The sequence below is a fragment of the Genypterus blacodes genome, unplaced genomic scaffold, assembly GCF_046128005.1.
Source record: "Genypterus blacodes isolate CSIRO-AG114 ecotype Tasmania unplaced genomic scaffold, CSIRO-AGI_Gbla_v1 ptg000076l_1, whole genome shotgun sequence".
Lineage (NCBI taxonomy): Eukaryota > Metazoa > Chordata > Actinopteri > Ophidiiformes > Ophidiidae > Genypterus > Genypterus blacodes.
The window spans coordinates 5,033,868-5,053,957 of NW_027466885.1; the positions used below are offsets into that span (position 1 = coordinate 5,033,868).

General features: G+C 45.5%; 1 protein-coding gene across 2 annotated transcripts in view; it reads right to left on the reverse strand.

Annotated features, from left to right (window-relative positions):
• The window catches only part of LOC143006849 (cadherin-7), a 69,577-nt gene that overhangs the window by 13,536 nt on the left and 35,951 nt on the right, over window positions 1–20,090 (reverse strand). For both annotated transcript variants that reach the window (XM_076158175.1, XM_076158176.1), the window contains 5 exons: window positions 10,300–10,467; window positions 6,671–6,858; window positions 5,218–5,471; window positions 4,064–4,200; window positions 2,849–2,970 (listed from right to left, as the gene is read on the reverse strand). In XM_076158175.1, coding sequence (XP_076014290.1) covers window positions 2,849–2,970; window positions 4,064–4,200; window positions 5,218–5,471; window positions 6,671–6,858; window positions 10,300–10,467 — 869 coding nt within the window. The remainder of the gene's footprint in view (window positions 1–2,848; window positions 2,971–4,063; window positions 4,201–5,217; window positions 5,472–6,670; window positions 6,859–10,299; window positions 10,468–20,090) is intronic.

The following is a 20,090-nucleotide window of genomic DNA, read 5'->3' on the forward strand; positions in this document are numbered from 1 at the left end:
TACTGTATTTAAATTGAATGTAATAATAAATTGGAAGTGGTAAAGCATAAAATCATTCTTAACTGTGACAATGAGGAGACGTGAAAGCAAACTAATGTCTCTATGTAATCAAGGACGGGATTGAATTGGCTAAATGCCTGCATGCATGTTTTAGGCTGTGAGAAGAGCGAGAAACAATTCATCTTACCTGAATAGAAATGTGAGAACAATGAGCAAAATACTTCAACAAATACACACACACACCCACGCACACACACATACTGCTGCTGAATACTGAGTGAGGCTTGAGTGTCGGCACATTGAAAACGAGTTTAGAGCAGAATGCTACAAAGCTCATGTCATAGAAACAAGGAGAATATTCAGGAATTTAGAGAACATTTTTACTGCTTTGGTAAACAAAATAACTTCACAAGATTTCTTCAAAGGAGCGAACACCATCTGATCTTAAAACTACAAAGGAAGAAGTGGATTTAAGGATGCATCGCTTAAAGAAACTGCAAATGGGAGTCAAAGGTGCTGTTTGTCGTTTAATTCAGATTCTTTACAAGGCTTAATTTAAAAGCAAGAACTCATTTTAGGAACTCTGATCATGGCTTAAAGAAAACAAAGACTTTTTAAACGTTGAATCGCTCAGTTGTACATCATTTGGGCAATTCGCTCCTTGAGCAAATCTGGCTAAAGCACAACTGATCAGCCTGAACTCCAGTTCAAGTCGGGGGTTAAAACAGGGCCTAATTAGCGCAGCGTCTGTCAAGCATCCTTCTCTCTTTTCAGGCTTGTTTCTTTACCGCCGTTTGAATGCAGCGACGTGTCTTTGCTCTGAGAGGCCCAAGTAGCTCCTAGCTACACCGGAGGGGGGGAGAGAGAGAAAGAGAGAGAGAAGCTACTGGCTCAGCTATCACTGGCATCCAGTAAGCAATCTGTCGGCTCCGGCTGAGTCATAACCCTTTCCTGCTGATGATGCTGTCATGGGCTGTGGCTGCTGCTGCCGTTTCCCCCGGGGGGAGCCGCGCTGATTGTATGTGGGGAACGACTTTGTTTCAGTGTTGCCGTCGTGTCTGCGCCATTATTTCTCGGCGGCTGTTGTGTGGTGGAAATGTTGTAACGATCCACAGTCAGAGTGTGTGTGAGGGGTAACCTACTCTAAGCAGGTAATAAACCCAGCGGGGCCATCAGGTCTTGTTAGCCACCATTGTTGTCTTGTTTATTTTCCGTGATAATCACCCGCCAACACATATGTTGTTCCTCTTATTATCCAGCTACTTCATTTAAAATCAATTTATTGCTAATTACGAGCTTCCTCTGAGTAAAACTAGTCCCATTGCTGCTTCTTTGCTGCTATGTAAACACTGAGAGCGCTGAGTCAAACCTGCTAGCTTAGCAACATAGGAGCAGCCCACTATATTACGGATTTGATTAATTATCTCCAGTATGATGATTTTCTATATTTTCTTACTTATTCTACTTACTATTACTTTCCTTTTGTTTTTATAAATTATTTAAATGTTTTATCTAGTTTGCACAGAACAACTATATTACTTTTCAAACATCAAGAAAATGCTAGTTTGAAGCCAGCTTGGAATGGCAGAAACTCTTATGCTACGTGAACGGCGGCCTATTATTACCACCGCCACTTATTACTGAGAAAATAACAATAAGGTTAACAATAAGGGTGTAGGATGATGTCTTTAATCAGAATGGCTGGATAATAGCCGCTAGCATTGCTGTAAACTCAAACGTATTGTGCATTCAGCTCTGGAAGCTTCTGTAAAGCAGTGACGTCTCCAGCTAATAGAGGGTCAATGTTTGCTCTGAAACACACACAAAGCGAGATGACAATGGTGAAATATGGTCTCAGCAAATATCTCACGTTGCATTTATGTGATTTTAACTCCAAACAAAAAAAAGAGACATAGACATAAAAATACCAGGGAACCCTGACGCAGCAGCAGAGGCCAGCGGCTCTGTGCACCTGTGCAACCTTAATAGGAACCAGAACCACAGTGTGGACAAGCCAAAGGTACTGAGGAGAGAAAAAACTACACATGAAATATTCTCTGTGGATTTTTTCTTTTGCTAATGAAATCATTTGCTATTCTTGTCCAGCCTCCTGTGAGCGCAGTGACTAACGGCGGACACGTATGAATGCAAATAACATATTTAAAAAGGCCCTAACAGCCATTTCCAATACAATGCATCACTCTGATCAATTGTCCTCATTCAGGTCTTGCACGCCTGCTTTAGCCTTCGCCTCTGATTGTATTTTCCAAATGCCAGGAGCAGACGAATCGCTGCCTCGGACACACAAGTCATTTAGCGACAATGAGGCCAAATGCTAAATATGAAGGAGGGGGGGGGGGGGGGGGGGGTGCAATCTGTGGACCTGGACCCTGAATAAGTCTTTGTTCTCTCTGCGTCGTTGTTGTGATGCATTTTCTACACCGCTGCCCTCTGTGGGTGTCGTCTAATTTTAGAAAGCCGCTACAGACGGAGACGGAAAGCATCTCCATCCAGGCGAGGCATGGTAGTCGCGCTTGGGATAAAGACCGCAGGCGGACAGAAGTGGCACCGTTCATGGGACAGAGCAAGAGAGAGAGAGAAAGATATTGAACGGTGACACCTGCGAAACCTGCTAGGATGAATCTCATACCAATGATGGCAACTACCTGCAATGACCCGCAATGAACAGAGAAGTTGTTTTGATGCACAGTGAAAGAGCCTCCGTGGCTTTCAGAGTCAGCAGGTTGTCTTTGAGTCAGACATCAAAGAGGAAGATAGGAAGGAGGGCAGAGAAGCTGGACTAACTGCAATACCCCCCCGCCCCCGCTTGTTCCCCCAAGGGCCTCACCTGTCCCGGCGAGGCATTTTCGCAGAGGAGAGTTTCGTAGTCCATGGCAAAGACCGGCGCGTTGTCGTTCACGTCTAGCACCGTGACCAGAGCGATGCCTTTACCAATTTGTGTGGGGTCCTCTGGAGGGGAGAGAGAGATGAAGATCAGAGAGAGAGAGAGAGAGAGAGAGAGAGTGAGAGAGAAAGTGAGTGTGTGCATGTCAAAGGAACTCAGCTAACTTTCTTTTAAACACTTTAATTCTAGTTTAACTTAGGCTTGATGCACTCAGCCAAATTATGGAATATTGATCTTTCTCTTGTGTTTTTTAATCAATCACAAAGGGAGGAGCAAAAAAAAAGTGCTGCTCTCATCAAATTCTCACTGAGCTCTGCACAGCAGTTGAGGGGCAGAGTGAGTGTTTGGCCGCAGCGTGGAGGCTGTCACACACACCTCACACACAGCCACGGCTAAGTACAGGGTCTGTCTGTCAACATACACCTGGGTAACTAACTACACCTTACTCTGGTACAGTTACATGTGTGAGGTCCTTCATCTTCGCTCTTATCGCTCTTATTCTTCTTTCTCCATCACAATCTGCAGATCATTTCACTTTGGATTCTACATTTTTACTGCTAATAACTTGTATCTTAATCCGAGTAATGGATTATGTTTTATTTAAAGGATCTACGTATATCTTCCATTACAGGTTTTTCAATCAGTGCGTTTATTGAATTGAAGGCAGTAAATAATCTTTATGAATGTGATAATCTGATTGAAATCCATGTTGGTGAACTCTGGGTCAATGAATTCAAGTATCAAGTATTCAGGTTGTCTACTGTGTCGGTACGATGGTGGTAAAAGGGGGGAAAGAAAGGCCATGTGTGTCCTTGGAGCCTCTGAGACGGCATGCAGAGATCCTCCACATCACATTACCATAGATCACCTGTGTGTGAGTTCACCTGCCCTGAGTCAGCACCTCATCACACACACACCACGGCTCAGGGAGACCTGGAGGTCAGAGCGCCCGGCCTGCGCGCATTAACATTCCCCGTCAGCTGCAACGCGACCCCTAACATGTCCTCCCTAGTTTGTGGACGCGGGGCAGAAGGGGGGCGGGGAGGCAGACGACGGGGGCCGAGAGAGATCACCGTCAGGCGTCCCAGGCTAATTCCTCCTTGCCGGGCGTGCGTGTGTGACACTAACGAGCTAAGCAGGTTTTCCTCTCGGACTCACGGCTCTCGATGGCGAAGATGGTGAGGTTGTGGAGCGAGTTGGCCTCCCGGTCCAGAGGCTTTGCCGTGCTGATGATCCCGCTCAGAGCGTCCACGTTGAAGAAGCGCTCCAGGTCTGTGTTCCTGTCGATGGAATACCTGCACACACACACACACACACACAGATTAAAAAAAAAAAGCAGGGAACCTTTCTTAAAGTTGTCTCTGTTCACACTGTGCATCTCTAAAATGTGAGACGTAATCAACGCTGCATTAATCATCTTACTTAAGTGTTTTAACATACAGTATAATCCATTATTACACTTTAAATAGAGCAAAGCATTCCTGCTCCAAGACAAAAAGACTTAAGATTAAGACAACTTGATAATTACAATTAAAACTAATAAACGCAGCAGAGAACAAAAGTGTGTTTCAAACTTTCCAGCTTTGGAAACGAATCCTTATACTCAATTCTGATCATATTAAATGCGCTTTTTCCTCTGACACAACACACAGCAACTCATATTTCTCGGGAAAAATGACAACTTCAATTAGCTGACGTCCAAAGGGTATTATTGTAATGTAATTTGACTCTTGTGGCTGCATTAGTTCCACAATCATTTTAATTCCGACAGATGTACTGCAGTAAATTGCAGGCGGCGATAACGGTCACAAGAGCAAAAAGAAGCAATTTGCGGCTACAATGGTGCAGTAATTTGATTTTGTGATTAAGATTACCAACAATCCTAACGGCTCGAGCTTGCACGCCACGTCGCACTTCGCTCGGATTCATGCAAAAAGCGGTCAGGGACCTCAGGGAGTGGGCAGGGTGCAGATTTGGCCGTGCGAGTGCTTGTTTTGAGTCCTAAATGCCATAGCAGGAGCGCCGAGCCTTGACCCTCTTGCAGGAATGCCCTTCTCTTGTTCAAGATGGCATTTCACTTTTGCAAATGCTGCACTCCTTGGCGCCGCCGCCATCTGGCACCGTCTGCGAGGCTGCCACGTGGGAGTTTGCCATTTCCAGACTACACACATTTGCAGTGTTCCAAGATATAGTGTAATAACGGAGTATGTTAACCCGTTGATTAACACAGACAATGTATCAGATTTAATCCCGGGGTTGAGAGAACAAAGGGTGTAAAGTGATTTCATAGCTGAGGAGCGAATCTGCGGTACCTGATGCCGCTGTTGGAGGTGTCCGGGTCGTGGGCGGCGACTCTGCCGATGGAGGTTCCCACTCTGGCGTCCTCGGAAACGATCATCCTGCTGCGGGGCGTGGAGAAGACGGGCGGCTCGTTCACGTCTTCCACCGTCAGCTTGAGCGCTGCCGTGTCGCTGTATGGGCCCAAGCTCAAGAAGTTGGAGTTGATGTTCCTGTTTGTGGCTTCGATCCTCAGAGCGAAGTTGCTTTTGGTTTCAAAGTCCAGCGGCTACGGGGAGAAAGGAGCGTGAAGAAGGGATAACACGGATGAGAGGTTTCCCCTTTCAGGCTCGAATAGATCTGCAATGCTTCCATGACAGATTCATACCACAATGCTTGTTCTACATTTTTTCAGTCATTGATTGTGCGTTAATGCTGAAGGTCTGACGCCAAGTGACGGACTAAAACTCTCTAACACATAATCCAAACTTTGTAAAAGCAATATTATTGATTTTAAAGAAAGATGCACAACTTTGTGAGAGACATTGTGAGGTGAGTAGTGTTTTTGTGGTTTTGTCTGGTTTATTGAGCTCCCCACTGTGAGGCATAACATAGTGCAGAACAACATTGATTTGACACTTTCATTGTCAGTGACTCCCCTCAACGTTGTAAGTGTCTGTGTCTGGTGCAAAACAAACAAACCCAACAATATTCCTAACCGGCCCATCTGACAAACGTGGCTCGTGGCCAAGGGCGGCTTTCTCTCTCTGACAAAAGAGCCGCGGCAATGAAGTGTCACATCTATCTGGGCCGAGAGCATTTCAGGCCTCTAAAGCCCTCAGATGTGAAGCATGAGCCTCAACACCCAGTATGAATCTGAGAAAGAGACCACAGGACGCTTTCTCCCGTCCAATGAATCCCTCTGGAAACCAGCAGAATAGCTTCATTACACATTTAACTTAAGCGTTATTTATTCCCCAAGGCAGATAGTCAATAGCGTTATTTATAGCGCCGTGGTTCTGGTGTGTTTTTGAGAGGAAGCCTGTGTTCCTGTGAAGAGTCTCCTCACAGCGTTACCTTTCATGATGCCTCCCAAACATCTACATTATTGTGGTATGAAAGCTTTGAAGTGACTGAGGGGTTTATGCCTCAATACATCAGACGTGTTCAAAAGCCGCTTTTCTATTATTAATAACATAATTTCATTTTCCAAAGTGAAAAAATAAAGAAAAGTTTGTTTTTTCGGTGTGAGTGTTCTGTGTTTTAGTGTTTCAGTGACAATAATCCAGCTTTCAACCTACAATGTTTCACAGGCTACATGAATTCAGCAAAGGTGTAGGATCTGCTCATAGTGTATGTTAGTATTTAGGTTAAGTAGGTCGTCTTGGTCAAACTCCAGATCATCTCCAACCGCTTCAACCATTATTGTGTAACAGGTTTGATCCTACAGCGATCGTTGGGTCGTCACTCTGACTCTTGTTGCCGTACCTTTTGCAGGACGATGACGCCTTCTTGAGTGTCCTCGTCGGTGGTTATGTTGAACACACCCAGCCCGTCTCCGTCCATGATCCTGTAGTCCATCTCCGCGTTGGAGCCGATGTCTGCGTCCACCGCTTTGATCCTGGCCACCACAGACCGCACGGGCAGCGACTCCTGCACCGTGTACTGATAGTTCTCTGGAAGGGGACAGACAGGGGCACATGACAGTACGTAACATAACAGTGTCTCATCTAAGGGTAAAGTCCTCCTTTCGTCCTAAAAGGATGAAATCTGCAGATCAGGAGGAGGATATTTCAAGCAGCCCCGACGACTGTGAACTAAGTGCTAACATTAGCAGCTTCATCAGTACTGGGAGTGAAGTGTCCACAGCACCGGTAGCTGGCTGCAAAAAGCGCGAAAACATTACAGAAATATGACACGAGTTACATCAACCTTGGATTCAACTGGAGCAGGACGGAGGAAGAACCAAAGCCACAGTGTTGTGATATGTGGTGATGTTCTCAGCAATGAATCCATGACACATCACATCTTAAACAGCATCTTATAACCAAACACACAGTACTGAAAGAATCCACACCAGTGGATTTTTTTGTACGTAAACGTGATGAACTGAGGCAGTCCAAATGCACGATTCAGTTTTGTGGTTAAGCACAGGAGGCTTCGTATCATGCGAAAGCCGGTAAGCCGTACACAATTGGCGAACAGCAGTGTCTACCATTAGCCAAAGAGACGGTACACATAATGTGTGGCAAAAAGGTCGCCAAACAGTAACATTTGGTTCCCTTTTGAAATGACACAGTGTCGAAGAGAATAGGAGCTATGGCAGATGACGTTAGGAAGACACTAATTGAACGCATTAAAAATTGTCGCTATTATTCCTTAGAACTGGACAAGACTACTGATATTGCAGGTTTGGCCAATTTACTGGTTTATGTCAGATATGAGCATGTGTGTGTGTTTGTATGTATGCGTGTTTGTGAATGAAATGCAGTTGTTATTAATGTTCTCACATGCTGTGTGTGTCTTTGTGTGTGTGTGTGTGTGTGTGTGTGTGTGTGTGTGTGTGTGAGTGTGTGTGTGAACACGCTGTGAGTGTAAGAGGGACTGCCCCATATAGGAGAGTTGTTCATATGAGAGAGTTCTAGTACCAATTTGTACAATGTGGCTGTGACTAACAAAGGTCAAAATACATTTTTATGAGGAGAAATGTGCTTCCTGTGTGCATTTTGCATAGCAGCAGAATAGGGTAGGCCTACGCTACTGTATTTTAACATCGGCCATAGTGGTGGAACTTGCAGAGCCAAATATTTTCTGAGGTGGTACCTGATGTAAAAAGTTTGAGGACCACTGCCCTAACGCATGACTGTTTGTGTGTACTGCTTTGCATGTCTTTTTTGTACCTTTGTATAATCCCACTGGAAGTTCCTATTGCACACCAAGCTCTTAGTGGAGAGGGAATCGCTCTTGGAATTGCCTCTCCCAAGTTTTCTTCCTTGTACATTAAGATTTTCTCAGGGGTTTATCCTCGTCTTCCTAAAGAGCTTTGGGCGGGGGTGGGAATTTCGTGGGTCTCTTTGAGACATTGTATGTGTTACTGGCCTATACAAATAAAATTGACTTGACTTGTACTGCAGTACTTGTAAATGTACTGTAAGTATAATTGTACTGAGTTACTTTCTGGGTGTGGAAACGTATGAACCCTGTCTAGTGATCGTGGTTCTTCTTCTGCAACAATAAAATCCAACTGGTGCTCTGATCGCTTTCGCACCTTTCGTGGGATAAAACATCCACTTGGGAAGATTCTATTAGGGAGGAATCCTCCATTGTGTCCAGCCAGCTTTTGTCTGACCCCCCCTTTTGGATTTAAAGCACTTTCATACGCATAAAGAAGGGAATCGTATTCATAATCATAATCTCCCCAAACGCCATGGCCGAGCTCATTACAGACCTTTCTGTGTTCCTCGCAGTGTCTCCCTCCACCGCCGTCTAAATGCTAATCTGGCTGACATTGTTTGCCGCCGTGTAATCTTTGTAATGGCTTTTTAATTTGCCGTGGAATAGCAGCTCTTTAAAAGACCAAAAAAAAAAAAGAACTCCAGCTCTTTTCCCTTCATTTTGCCCCCACCTCCCACCACCACCCAACCTGTCACCCCCCCTCTCGCTCGTCTAACCTTGGTTTCCTTTCCCTGCTTTCTTCCAAGGACTCGATATAGGCCCGGCCCCCATAATGGGCTATCGATTCTGACCCGTGACCCCGCCGGGGCGACAGTGGGAGGAAAAACCCCAGAACTCTTCCAAAGTCTCTTTCTTCCCAGCGTGACAGCACTGGGTTAAAACCGCATTGATGACTTGTTGTGCAAACTCAACCCTTTCTTCCCCCCGGGGGATGGCAAATTGACTCGGCTTCATGGCGGTCCAGTGGCGAGCGCGGCAGGCAGGCGGGCCGACCGACAGCGGTCCAGCTATCGGCGGGAAAACCGATTGGCCGGCGCTCCGGATTATCATGAGAGGAGCTTCGTGCCTTTGAATCCCGACGCCAGGCCTGGAACCCATTAGCAGCCCGTGAAATAGGCTGACAACAAAAAACGGAGGCTGATTGATCCTGGGATCCGACGCCGCGGCTCTGATGAGGAGCACAAGCGGGGAGGTCCACACTTAGCAGAAAAGCTGCTTTTTAATTTGGCTATAAAAGAGGAAACGCTGTGCTGAGAAATACACATGCGAGGAATTTACAAAGATAAAAGGCTAATAAGGAGGATGAAGAGGAACGCTAACGGGGGGATTTGTCGCTTAATGAGCATTTATTGATTGTGGTTTTGTATTCAAGAGTGGAAAGTAATTTAATCTTCTACAGTATAGTATAGTACTTTTCTTTTACAGTATTTATCCATTATTCAACCAATGAGGTCCCATTGAGGTACAACAGCTCTGCATGGTCAGAACCCCTCATTCACACAATCAGAACACAAAGCAGTATCTGAGTTTGTGTTCGAGTATTTACTGTATATTTGGTGCTCAGCTGCATCTCACCACATTGCCAGTTCATTTGCATATTAACTCTTCAAACGCTGCTTTCTTTTAGATTTGAATCACAATGGATTTTAGGCTCTTTAGTCCAAATTGTTCATTGTTTCACTGCTGAAGTAGTTTCCGTCCTGTCAGGTTAAAAAACTTGCATCTCACGTTTGAGGGATTCAAATTCAGTCCAATGTAAAACATGAACAGGAATACCAGAGTCAACTGTGCTGATTTTGTTGTTTGCTTTAGTGGGAATCTGTTTGTCACGCTTCTCCTTCTTCTCCTCCTTTTATTTATTTAAGTAAAGCCCTGAGTACACGGCCACTGTACACTGTTTTCACTGTTCTTTGTTGGGAAATGGATTGAGATTTTAAGTTGACGCTGTAATGTGTAATTGGGAAGCTCTACAAACACTGTTGATACTAAAGCCGGAGAAGAAATCGAATTCTCTGTCTATTTCGTAGTTAAGTGGTTCTCCGGCAGAAACCTGAAACAAACTGCTTCGTCTAGGAGAAGCCGACTAGACAAAAGCTTCGGGGAGCTGCTGAGTAGGGGAAGAAATGAAGAAGAAGAAGAAATGTGGAAACCAGGCGTCTTACTGTGAGTGAAGCGCGGCGGGTTGTCGTTGACGTCGGTGAGCGAGACGGTAACGGAGGTGGTGCCCGACAGGCCGCCCATCTGACCCACCATGTCTTTGGCCTGGATGACCAGCACGTACTGGTCTCTCGTCTCCCGGTCCATGTCAGGCAGAGCCGTCCTAATGACGCCTGGAGAGAGGGAGGGAGAGAGAGAGAGAGAGAGAGAGAGAGAGAGAGAGAAAGAGAGGGTACACTTTAGTGTTCTGCTTGGTCTTCCATTTCTCTTCTCACCCTTCACATCAAACCACGTCCCATGAGGCTGAAATTAGGCCTAAATCTAAGATCCAGTTCCAGTTCTTACACATCGTTACCTCCAGGCTTTAGTCGGCGTCACAGAAGCTTTTGGAATTTGCTGTGACACAATACAGGAAAGAAACTACAACTGCTGCAGTTTCTCCGGAAGACTGCGGAAACCCAAACAACAACAAGACCCTGATCTCACCCCAGGTCCAGTACGGTTCAGTCCTTGTTCCTCATGTTGCCTTTCGATGACCAGTTCAGTCATAAACACTGTGCAGTAAACAGGTTGATTCTGATCATTTTGGTCTTTGTGATGTCAGTGGCTCTTCACAAATGAATCATGGATCTGAGTCACACTTTGCTACGTAACTGGGACCTCAGAGCGTGTGTGTGTGTCTGTGCATGTGTGGTTCATGTCGGACTTCGTTAGCTGTCATGTCAGACGTCACCCGTCTGTCTGTCTCACACGCTGCCTGGAACCTGTCTGCGGGTGAGTTTGCACCTGCTGTTCGTGTGAAGCGCCAATCAAAGTCTCCACAAAACACCAAAAAGCCGGCGGCGGCGACAAAATCTTTCCATTAATGACATTTCTTGGCGATCGTAACTTTATCTCTCTCTCGAAGACGACAGCGATAATGCCACAAAAATTAACGCATTTAAATGCAAAGAAAAGCGTCCTAATCCTTCAAAAGCAATCACTGTTGCTTTCAAAGTTAATGACTTACCACACAATGTGTTTCATTCATTAAATGGCACTTATTAAAGATTCCTACAGAACGTAGAAGATTACTCATTAAGAACCGCACAAAGCCGCTGCACACAGTTCCTGAATAAATGAATCGTTTTTTGAGTTGCTTTATCGCATTTAGAGGCTGATGGAGCAGATCAAATGGGGGTGGAGATGTGTGTGTGTATGTGTGTTGTGTGTGTGCGTGTGTGTGTAGGGTTATAGTTGGCACCTGAAGAATTCCTTATAATCCTTTAAATTACACAGGAATTTGACATGTAATTGAGGTTTGCTCCCGGGAGGAAAGGCAGAGAACTCGAACCACCGCCGCACTCATTTTGCACATTATGCACGGAAACGTCGACCTTGACAGCGACTTTGTTGTTTTTAGATGTGAAATTACAGAGATTAATTCCAGTCTTCAGTAGATTTTAGCAGCAAATAAATGAAATCCCCTGTTGTTGTTGTTTTTGTTTGAACTCTGCGCACGTCGGCTCGAGGCAAACATAAGCGCGTCATCATCTGTTCTTTCATTCTACTGACGATGCAGCAACAAAATGCACCATAAACAAACACCCTGTACATGTTCTACCTCCTGTCACCTTTACTCCCAATCCATCATCGCTACACGGCTCAACTAACTCTGATCTCTGTCCTAACTGAGCACATGAACAACTTAGACGTTCATTCTCCCGTTGAGAGTCTCATGTTGCTGCTCTGATTGATTGAACTGGAGAACAAGGAGGACACACAGAACACATACAACTTCTATGATTTAGCTATAACTGGTAAATAAATACAATCGTTTAAAGGTCTGAGGCAACAATAAATCCAGTAGGATCTAACAGAACGTCACATAGAAGAGCTTTAAGTGGCTTTTCCAGGTGTTTCCATGTGTGGACGGTGTTCTGTGGCTCCCTGTGGGTTTGTTGTACAGGGCGCTAAATATCACTAAGAATACATCAGCGACCTAGTTTGAAAGTAATGTTATAGTAGATACTAACAATGCCTATGCATCTGTCCACCATGTTGCCTGATTAAACATTACATCCATCAGGGGGCAGCGTGACGGGCTGAGACGTTAATCCTTCCTGATTCCTACTGTACATAAAGACGAGACGCGCTCAGGAAGTGGACGTTTGACAGAGACTACTTCCTCTAGCGGGGGTGTGTGTGTGTGGGGGGGATGCAATTCATTCCTGGTGTCAAAACATTCTAATGCCGGAGTGAAGTGGTTCGCGCGAGGACGCCTGTAGTAAGCGCTCACACCCACCCGCACACTCTGCAATTACACCCAAACCAGGCACAAAGGATGAAGGACAAACAAATTAAGCAGAGTGTGTCAAAAAGACTTCGGGAGAAAAATGAAGATGTCTTTTGACCGTCAAACCGTGGCTGCACTTGAAAATAAACAATTCCATTAAGTGTTTAATTTTCTCCCCCTGCCATACTTTATTAACGTCATTACATTCCCTCCAGCTGAAAAACATTATTGGCTGCTCTAACTAAATGGCTCGCTTAGCTAAATTATAGCGAGCTGTCCACTCCTTCATCCCAGCCCTCCTGCCAAAGGGGCTGACGCCGTGGGCCGGGGCGGCTCAATAAAGCCATAATCTTTTGCTGGTGCTCTGCAGAAAAAAAAACACAACCGCCAACACACTCACACGCATACAAACACACTCACACACACACACACGTCTCAACCCCGCATCGAGTAATGAACGGTGGAAGTTGTCACACGACACCGAGGGGAGAAAAACGCCGGCACTCCGTCTCTCCTTTCGTTAGGCCTCGGCGACAAAGTCAAAAACACGTCTGGAGCTTTTATGTGCAGAATTTAAGCATCCGTCTGCACGCGGCAGATATGAGTATTCATCCATCTGCTCTGTTTATCCCTCACATCCTTCTTCCATCCATCCATCCATCCATCCATCCATCCATCCATTCATCAGAGCTCTGTTGCTTCCCCCACTGTGCAACCCAGTAGCCAATTAAAGAGCAGCACCACTGCTCTGGTGTCTCCCGCTGTGACACCTGTGAACCCTGTTTACCCGTGTTGCATCAGAACGGGTTCCTTCAAGCCTCCAATCCCACAAGCTTCCCCTTAATGCCGGCTTGGCGCAAAACAACAAGTCTAACTTTTGTTTTTCCGTTTGAGAGTGAAACATTCAGGAGGAGCTGAGCAGGAATGCAGAGGTAATGACGGGAAGATAACATGAGAAGATAACAAGAGAGGATAACAGGAGAGGCTGTGGAGAAAGGTGACGTAAACCCGCACGGGAAAGAGCCGTCGGGGTTTGTTGCAGCCAGCAGTGAGACGGACTGATGGAGTCTATCACTTAACAACACATAAGCTTCATACACGTCTGATACACTTATTTAATATCAGCTTGGCGTGTTGCAGTCTGAGAGATATTGGCTGTGGTTAATGATGCAATGAATTCTGATTCCAGCTCAGTTTAAAAAAAAAAAACAAAAACAAAACAATGACATGTTTCTCCTCTTGCCTGGCCAGAAGCACACACACACACACGCACGCACACACACACACACACATGCTTCACACACTGCTAATCCACCCGGCAGTGTTGCGAGGCTGTTGTTTGTCTGCTGGGTGCCAGCCCCCTCGCTCTCTATCTCTGTTACCCCATGCGGCGCCGGTGTCATTCCTGGGGAGAGGAGATGATTAAAACCCTTCTGTCGCTATCACGGCGCGGCCTCGCATCGCGCCGTGACTCCTCGCCTCCGGTGCAAGCCAGACGCATTGTAGCCGCGCATTTATCTAGCTGTCTCCACACCACTGGCGGCAGACGGGTGGGCCACGCTCCCTGCTAAAGCCCCGGATACTTGACATTTGTCTTAGCGGGGAGGAAATAAAAAGTGCAGACTTTGGTAGAGGCCTCGAGCCGTGTATGCTGCGATGAGAAGTAATGATGAAGGTGATGAACACTTAAACATGAATGGCGCAGGATGTGATTTGCCGCCAAAGCTTCAGGCGGTCCACTTACGGGGAACAGGTCCCATAACAGAAAAGCCGCTCAAACAAACAGGGAATGAAGTCTCCTGCCAGGTAGTTTATTACCCAGTGACACTGCGGAGTCGCACTCCCGTCGCGGGGCGGCATATCTATCCGGGGATCCTCCGAGGTGAGCGGAGGAAGCACAAAGCTCTCGCAGAGATACATCATCGTGACATCGGTGCTCAAACACATGACAAATACAGACTGGAGCACAGTAGAGAACACAGGATCCATCCATTTATAGAGTTAAGCTGAAGGGAGTGTGTGTGTGTGTTTGTGTGTGCGCGTGTGTGTGTGTGTGTGTGTGTGTGTGTGTGTGTGTGTGTGTGTGTGTGTGTGTGTGCGTGCGTGCGTGTGCGTGTGTGTGCAACTGCGTGTGGAGTTTCTGATTAGAATTAAAGAAAAGAAATAGCACAGCCTTCTCTCTATTACCTGCCTGAGCAGCAGGAGGCAGCCAGATTTATATCTCGCCTTCAGCTGTAATGTTCTCGATTTAGTGCAGTCGACACAACAAATGCAGGCGGAAAGGAACAACAAACGCACACACTCCTGCTGCAGACGGATGGCGGGAAAAAACGTGTTGATAAAGGCTCTAATGTCACCGATGATTATCAATGTAAATACGTGTCACGTGAATCGCAGCGAAAACTGTGAGTCAATGAGAGCAAAGTGTTACACTCTAACATGAGAGGATAAACAAACTCAAAATAAATACATTGCTGATCAAATATTAATTCTAAAACAATCAAATCAATGATCCATGCACAAATACATATTTTTTTTAAAGATTAAGAAACTTGTAGATTCAATAACTAACATATATAAAAAACATTAAATAAATAAAGTCAAAAACAAATAAAAAATAGTTACAGTACACATTAACAGCGAAAACCATAAAAATGAAAGTAAAAAAGTAACAAAATAAAAGGTTAAAGACTTAAACTTTATGTAAAAATGAACATGAATTGAAAACAATGCAGACCTGAAAAAGCTTAACGTGGAAAACTAAAGGTTTTAGGCTGGAGAACAGTGCATTATGTCCGTATATCAGAATCAAGGTGTGGAACCTCTTGGAAACGGTGCCTGTGTGTGACGTCAGCGAATCACAGGCGAGTCAGTGTAAACCTGCTGACCTCCGCAGCGTGTTTACTTTGGCATCAGACTTTATTTGAGCCTTTTCACTTTAATTCAATGGTCCGTCCAGGCCACCCTCAGTCTGTCCGGGGTCCAGCCCTGCCCGCCGCGGCGTAAAGACCCTCCACAATGTAATTAACACTCTTATTCAGGCACCTGCTACTTCCTGCTAACTAGATTCCCCTCTTGTTATTCCAGTCATCGGCGTTTGTGAGTATGCACGCATGCCTGACGGCGTTAATGTGTGTGAATAATAAGACTCGCCGTATCGCCGAGGTGAACGCAGCTCCAGGCAGCTGTTCAAAGCTCCTTCAGCTTGCTATCAATTAGAACGCAGACCTCACCGCCATTACCGTTCCAGCGTCACCTTCAAACTAAACTACACGCTATCAATCAAGATATATTACAGAATGCTGTCTTAACTGAGTACCTTTAGGCGCCGGCAACTTGTGTATTTTGCCGGCGTTGTGCATCGCTCGCAAGTTAGAGGAGATTTTCAGGATTAAGTACTTTTCTCAAGGGCACCTTGCAGATTCAATTTGGGATTAAGAGGCAGAGTGAAGCAGACTTGTTATATGAATCTGAGCTAGGATGCAACCCAACTAACACCAGGTCACTCACTCACACACACACACACACACACACACACACACCCTCCCCCCCTCTGACCATTAGCCCGCTGCGGCTTAATCGTGGCTGTGGCTTTGCAGCGTGCAGGCCTCGGAGTGTATTCCAGCTCAGGCACTCTGTCAAAGTCACCCTCAACGATGGACCGGGCGGCCACTGCAAATGGGACTAATTAGTAGGTTGCAAAGAGAGAAGCGCAGCACTCGATCGTGCGCCGCCGTCTCAGAGGCGGCGACTCTTCCCTGTGACTTACACGCTATTGACAAGGTGTTTAGAAGTAATGGCTAACGTGTCATCCCCCACTAACGTCGCTGTTCATCTCACGGCCAATCAGTAACAAACACGCGGGGGCGGACGGAAGGGAACCACCTGCATGAATGATGCGCATAGAGGTCTCTGGGTTTGAATCCGGATGGAACCTTAAAGACCTCATGGTGCCTCTGGTTTTCACCCGTACATGCAGGTCAGGTACCTCGGAACGGCTAAGAGCAAATGTCCCAAATACTTGCAGCAATTTCAAGTGGAATAGCATAGAGAGGAGGGAATGGAAATAATGTGCAATAATAATCACAGAAGGTTCACGAAAGCAAAAGAGGAGGAACATTGTTCAGGTGCAGCATTTGATTCTGAACACAATTACTCGGCAGCTGTGACTTTGGTGTTAGCAGAAGCGGAGGAGAAGGGAAGAGTGAAAATCATTCCGGAGGCTCAAAGTGGGCACGTACCACTCCGTCTTATCTCACGGCGCTTCACTCCCGGCGCATTGTGCGTTTGCTTCTCATCGTTTTCTCCGCCGCAGATTTCCCACCGTGTTTACTAAAACGCTGCTTGACTGAAAGCAAAATGGTGTCAAGATGCAAACACCTGTCCGCCTCCACATGTAAGGGAACGCCGCTCTCCGTATTCAAGGATGTGGCTGATCGTTTTAACACACCGACAGCCTGAATGAAGATCGACAGAATGCGAGTTGACTGTCAGAGATTTGAAGATCCTCATCTGTCACCCTGATTAATATTGTTTCCCTCTGCATTTGGAGCTCGGTACGCACTATGACACCCCTCGCACATTAAATCAGGGTTAGCAGCACATTGTACCTAAACACACCACTTAAGAAATCATAACCCATTAAAAGTGTTTGAAATATCAACCTTGGGATTTCAATAATCCACTTAGCTAATGAAAAGCAAGTCGACTCTGGGGGCCGTGAAAGTGCCGGGCGTCGAGCTGAATGGGTCTGAAAAGGAAAAATAAAAAAAAAAACGGAAGAAAACTGGAAAGCTGGAGTAATGACGACTTTATGGGGCAGACATCCTGTTTGAACATCACTTAAGTAAATGTCTGCTCTCGCTCTGATTGGTTTTCGGTGTCGCGGCGTCTTGCTCGAGTCGTTTTGATGGGTTCAAACTTTGTTAAATATCACTGAGCAGCCAGGAGGAGCGACCGGTCCAACCCCCTCTGCTGGGTGTCTCACCATCAGGGGGGAGCTTTTTGGTGTCCCGTCCTTGATGATAGTAATCGCATTCGTGTGATCTTTTTTAAGATAACGCGGAGGAGAAATGAAGATGTCACAATAAGCCCGATGAATCGTCACGATGAAATGGATTCTTTGTGACAAATGTTAAATTGCGGAGGAGATTTTCCAGAAGAGAAATATCTAACACAAAACAGTACAAATATCTACGAAAAAAAAAAAAGGTGCTGCAATGCCGCTACGTGATGACAGAATGAGAGCTCGCTGTGGTTTTACAAGAAAACAGATGGAACATTTTAATGAATTTCTATTTCCCGAGGTAGTTATTTTTGAAAGGTAACCAAATGAAGATAACCGGCGAAACGCGTCCTAATATTTCTCCCGGCTACAGTTCTGCTCTGCGTATAAAAGCGGAGCCTTGGGGAGACTTGAGGCCCCTGCAGACACACCCTCACTGTAAAGCCGGAGCTATAAACGCCCGCCAGCATCCTGCCTTGACACGCAGGTTGCTGTTTTTATCATCGTCCCCCTTTACGAGCGGCGATGGACGGGTTATTAAGGTTACCCCCCCCCCCCCTGTCAAACAAGAGGACGGCGTCTCTATGCTTCCCTGCGCCGGGGGGGGTCACACCCCCCCCGATGGCCGGCCATGCCGTTTGCGCTCTGACGCCAATATCGTGTCTCGTAAGCTGCCAGAGCCAATCGCCGGCGTATACAAGGAGAGAGAGAGAGACGACATCATCGGAGGAGAGATGGGCAGGAGGGGAGCGGGGTGGCTGGCGCAGGCACAAGGGCTCTGTGTGTGTGTGTGTTTGTGTGTCTGTGTCGTGGTTTGACAGGTTAATAAAGCAGCCATTGTCCTACAAAACAGCATCGATGTGTGTTCCTTGTACGTGCTCTAAAGTTAAAGCTTCGGCGAGAAACTTTGGGTGCTGACAGCTTCAAACGGCTGCTGCAGGGTGACAGTTTACACCATTAGGAAAACTGAACGCTTTACACTAAAGGACTGACAGGAGCTGCATATTTGCTTTAACGCCGACGTATCAGACTGATTTCCATGTTTTCATTTCGGAGCTCAATTTGAGACCTTAGGAAAGCGTTAATGGGCAAAAGCCGTCGCACCGCAGCACATCTGTGCACACTGGGGATGTTGAGATTAACCCCCCTACTATTAATCACGCTTATACTACAGCTCTCTGTAAAACGCAGTTCTGATTGGTGGATGGCGGCGGTCTACACTCACCAGCTTTAACATGCAGCCTCAGTCAAGCTAAAGCAGGTTTAAGGCTCAGAAGAAGAAGAAGAAGAAGAAGAAGAAGAAGAAGCAGTTTCCTCTAAGTGATGCACCAATTTGTTTAAACTATACTTTATATTGACTGTAAACTAATCACCCCTACATACTGTAAAACAAATTACTTGATAATTAACTACTAAATTGATTATTGATGATGTGTTTGTTCATTTGATCATGTTATAATAACAAAATCAAGTTTTATTTAAGTTCGTTGAGTCTACAGTAATATAATTGATTTTTAGGAGCAACAAATGTTACAAACATTACAAAATAAGAAATTGTCAAACCATGATTGCGTCATCTAAACCTCGTAATGTGACATCCCTAGTGCCCACTGAGGAAAAACGGGCAATTTGACCGATCCCACTGAGTGAGAACAGTCCATTTGCCTAGTGCCCACTGAGTGAAAATAGTCAACTTGCCCAATGCCCACTGAGTGAAAACAAGCCATTTGCCTAGTGCTCACTGGGTGAAAACAGCCATTCTAAAAAAGTTAAATCACAAGTTTAAGTTCTTTAATAGGGAGGAGGAGGTTTGAAAAGCTTCTGAGGTTTCAGTTCAGTTTAACAATTTAAAGGAAGCACCTGGGCTCTGCACATTAAAGGTAAAACTGGATGTTTATGTAGAATCCTGTATGATTGATGACATCGCCGTGTGTTAATGGATGTCCGTGTAAGATCTAAAGTGTGGCACTGGAACAAATAAAGACGTTTAGAGCGGGAGAACTGCAGTCATTTATCTAACTGATTAATTACAAAAACGTCTTATAAATTGCTGAATTAAAAATTGCATTTAAATGATGGAAACAATGAAATAGAATTGCTAACAGGCACGTTTAGTGAGCGTTTTATTTGTTTTTTATTATTTATTGCATCGTTGAAATGCAAATTTGGCAAAGCAATTTAAACATACTCGCTGACAGGCTAATTCATTATAATTAACAAGTGAACAGGTCTATAATTGTTCCAGCAGCACTCTGAATACTTTATCAAATTAGATAAAAAGTAGACCAAAAAAAAGCAAAAGATGGCCCGTCAGTCAGGATTGCTTCTTTAAAGTCTCACACACTTGCCAAACAGTGAATAACAACTCATTTTAGTGAGCTGATTGCTGCATTTTAACCCATTAATTAGCCAGCATAAGCCTCTGAAGAACCACAAGGAAGCCTCGACTTAAATCAAAGATGTCAGCCTCAAAGACGTCCCGCTGGAGCTGCCAGGGCTCACACACTACCCATGAG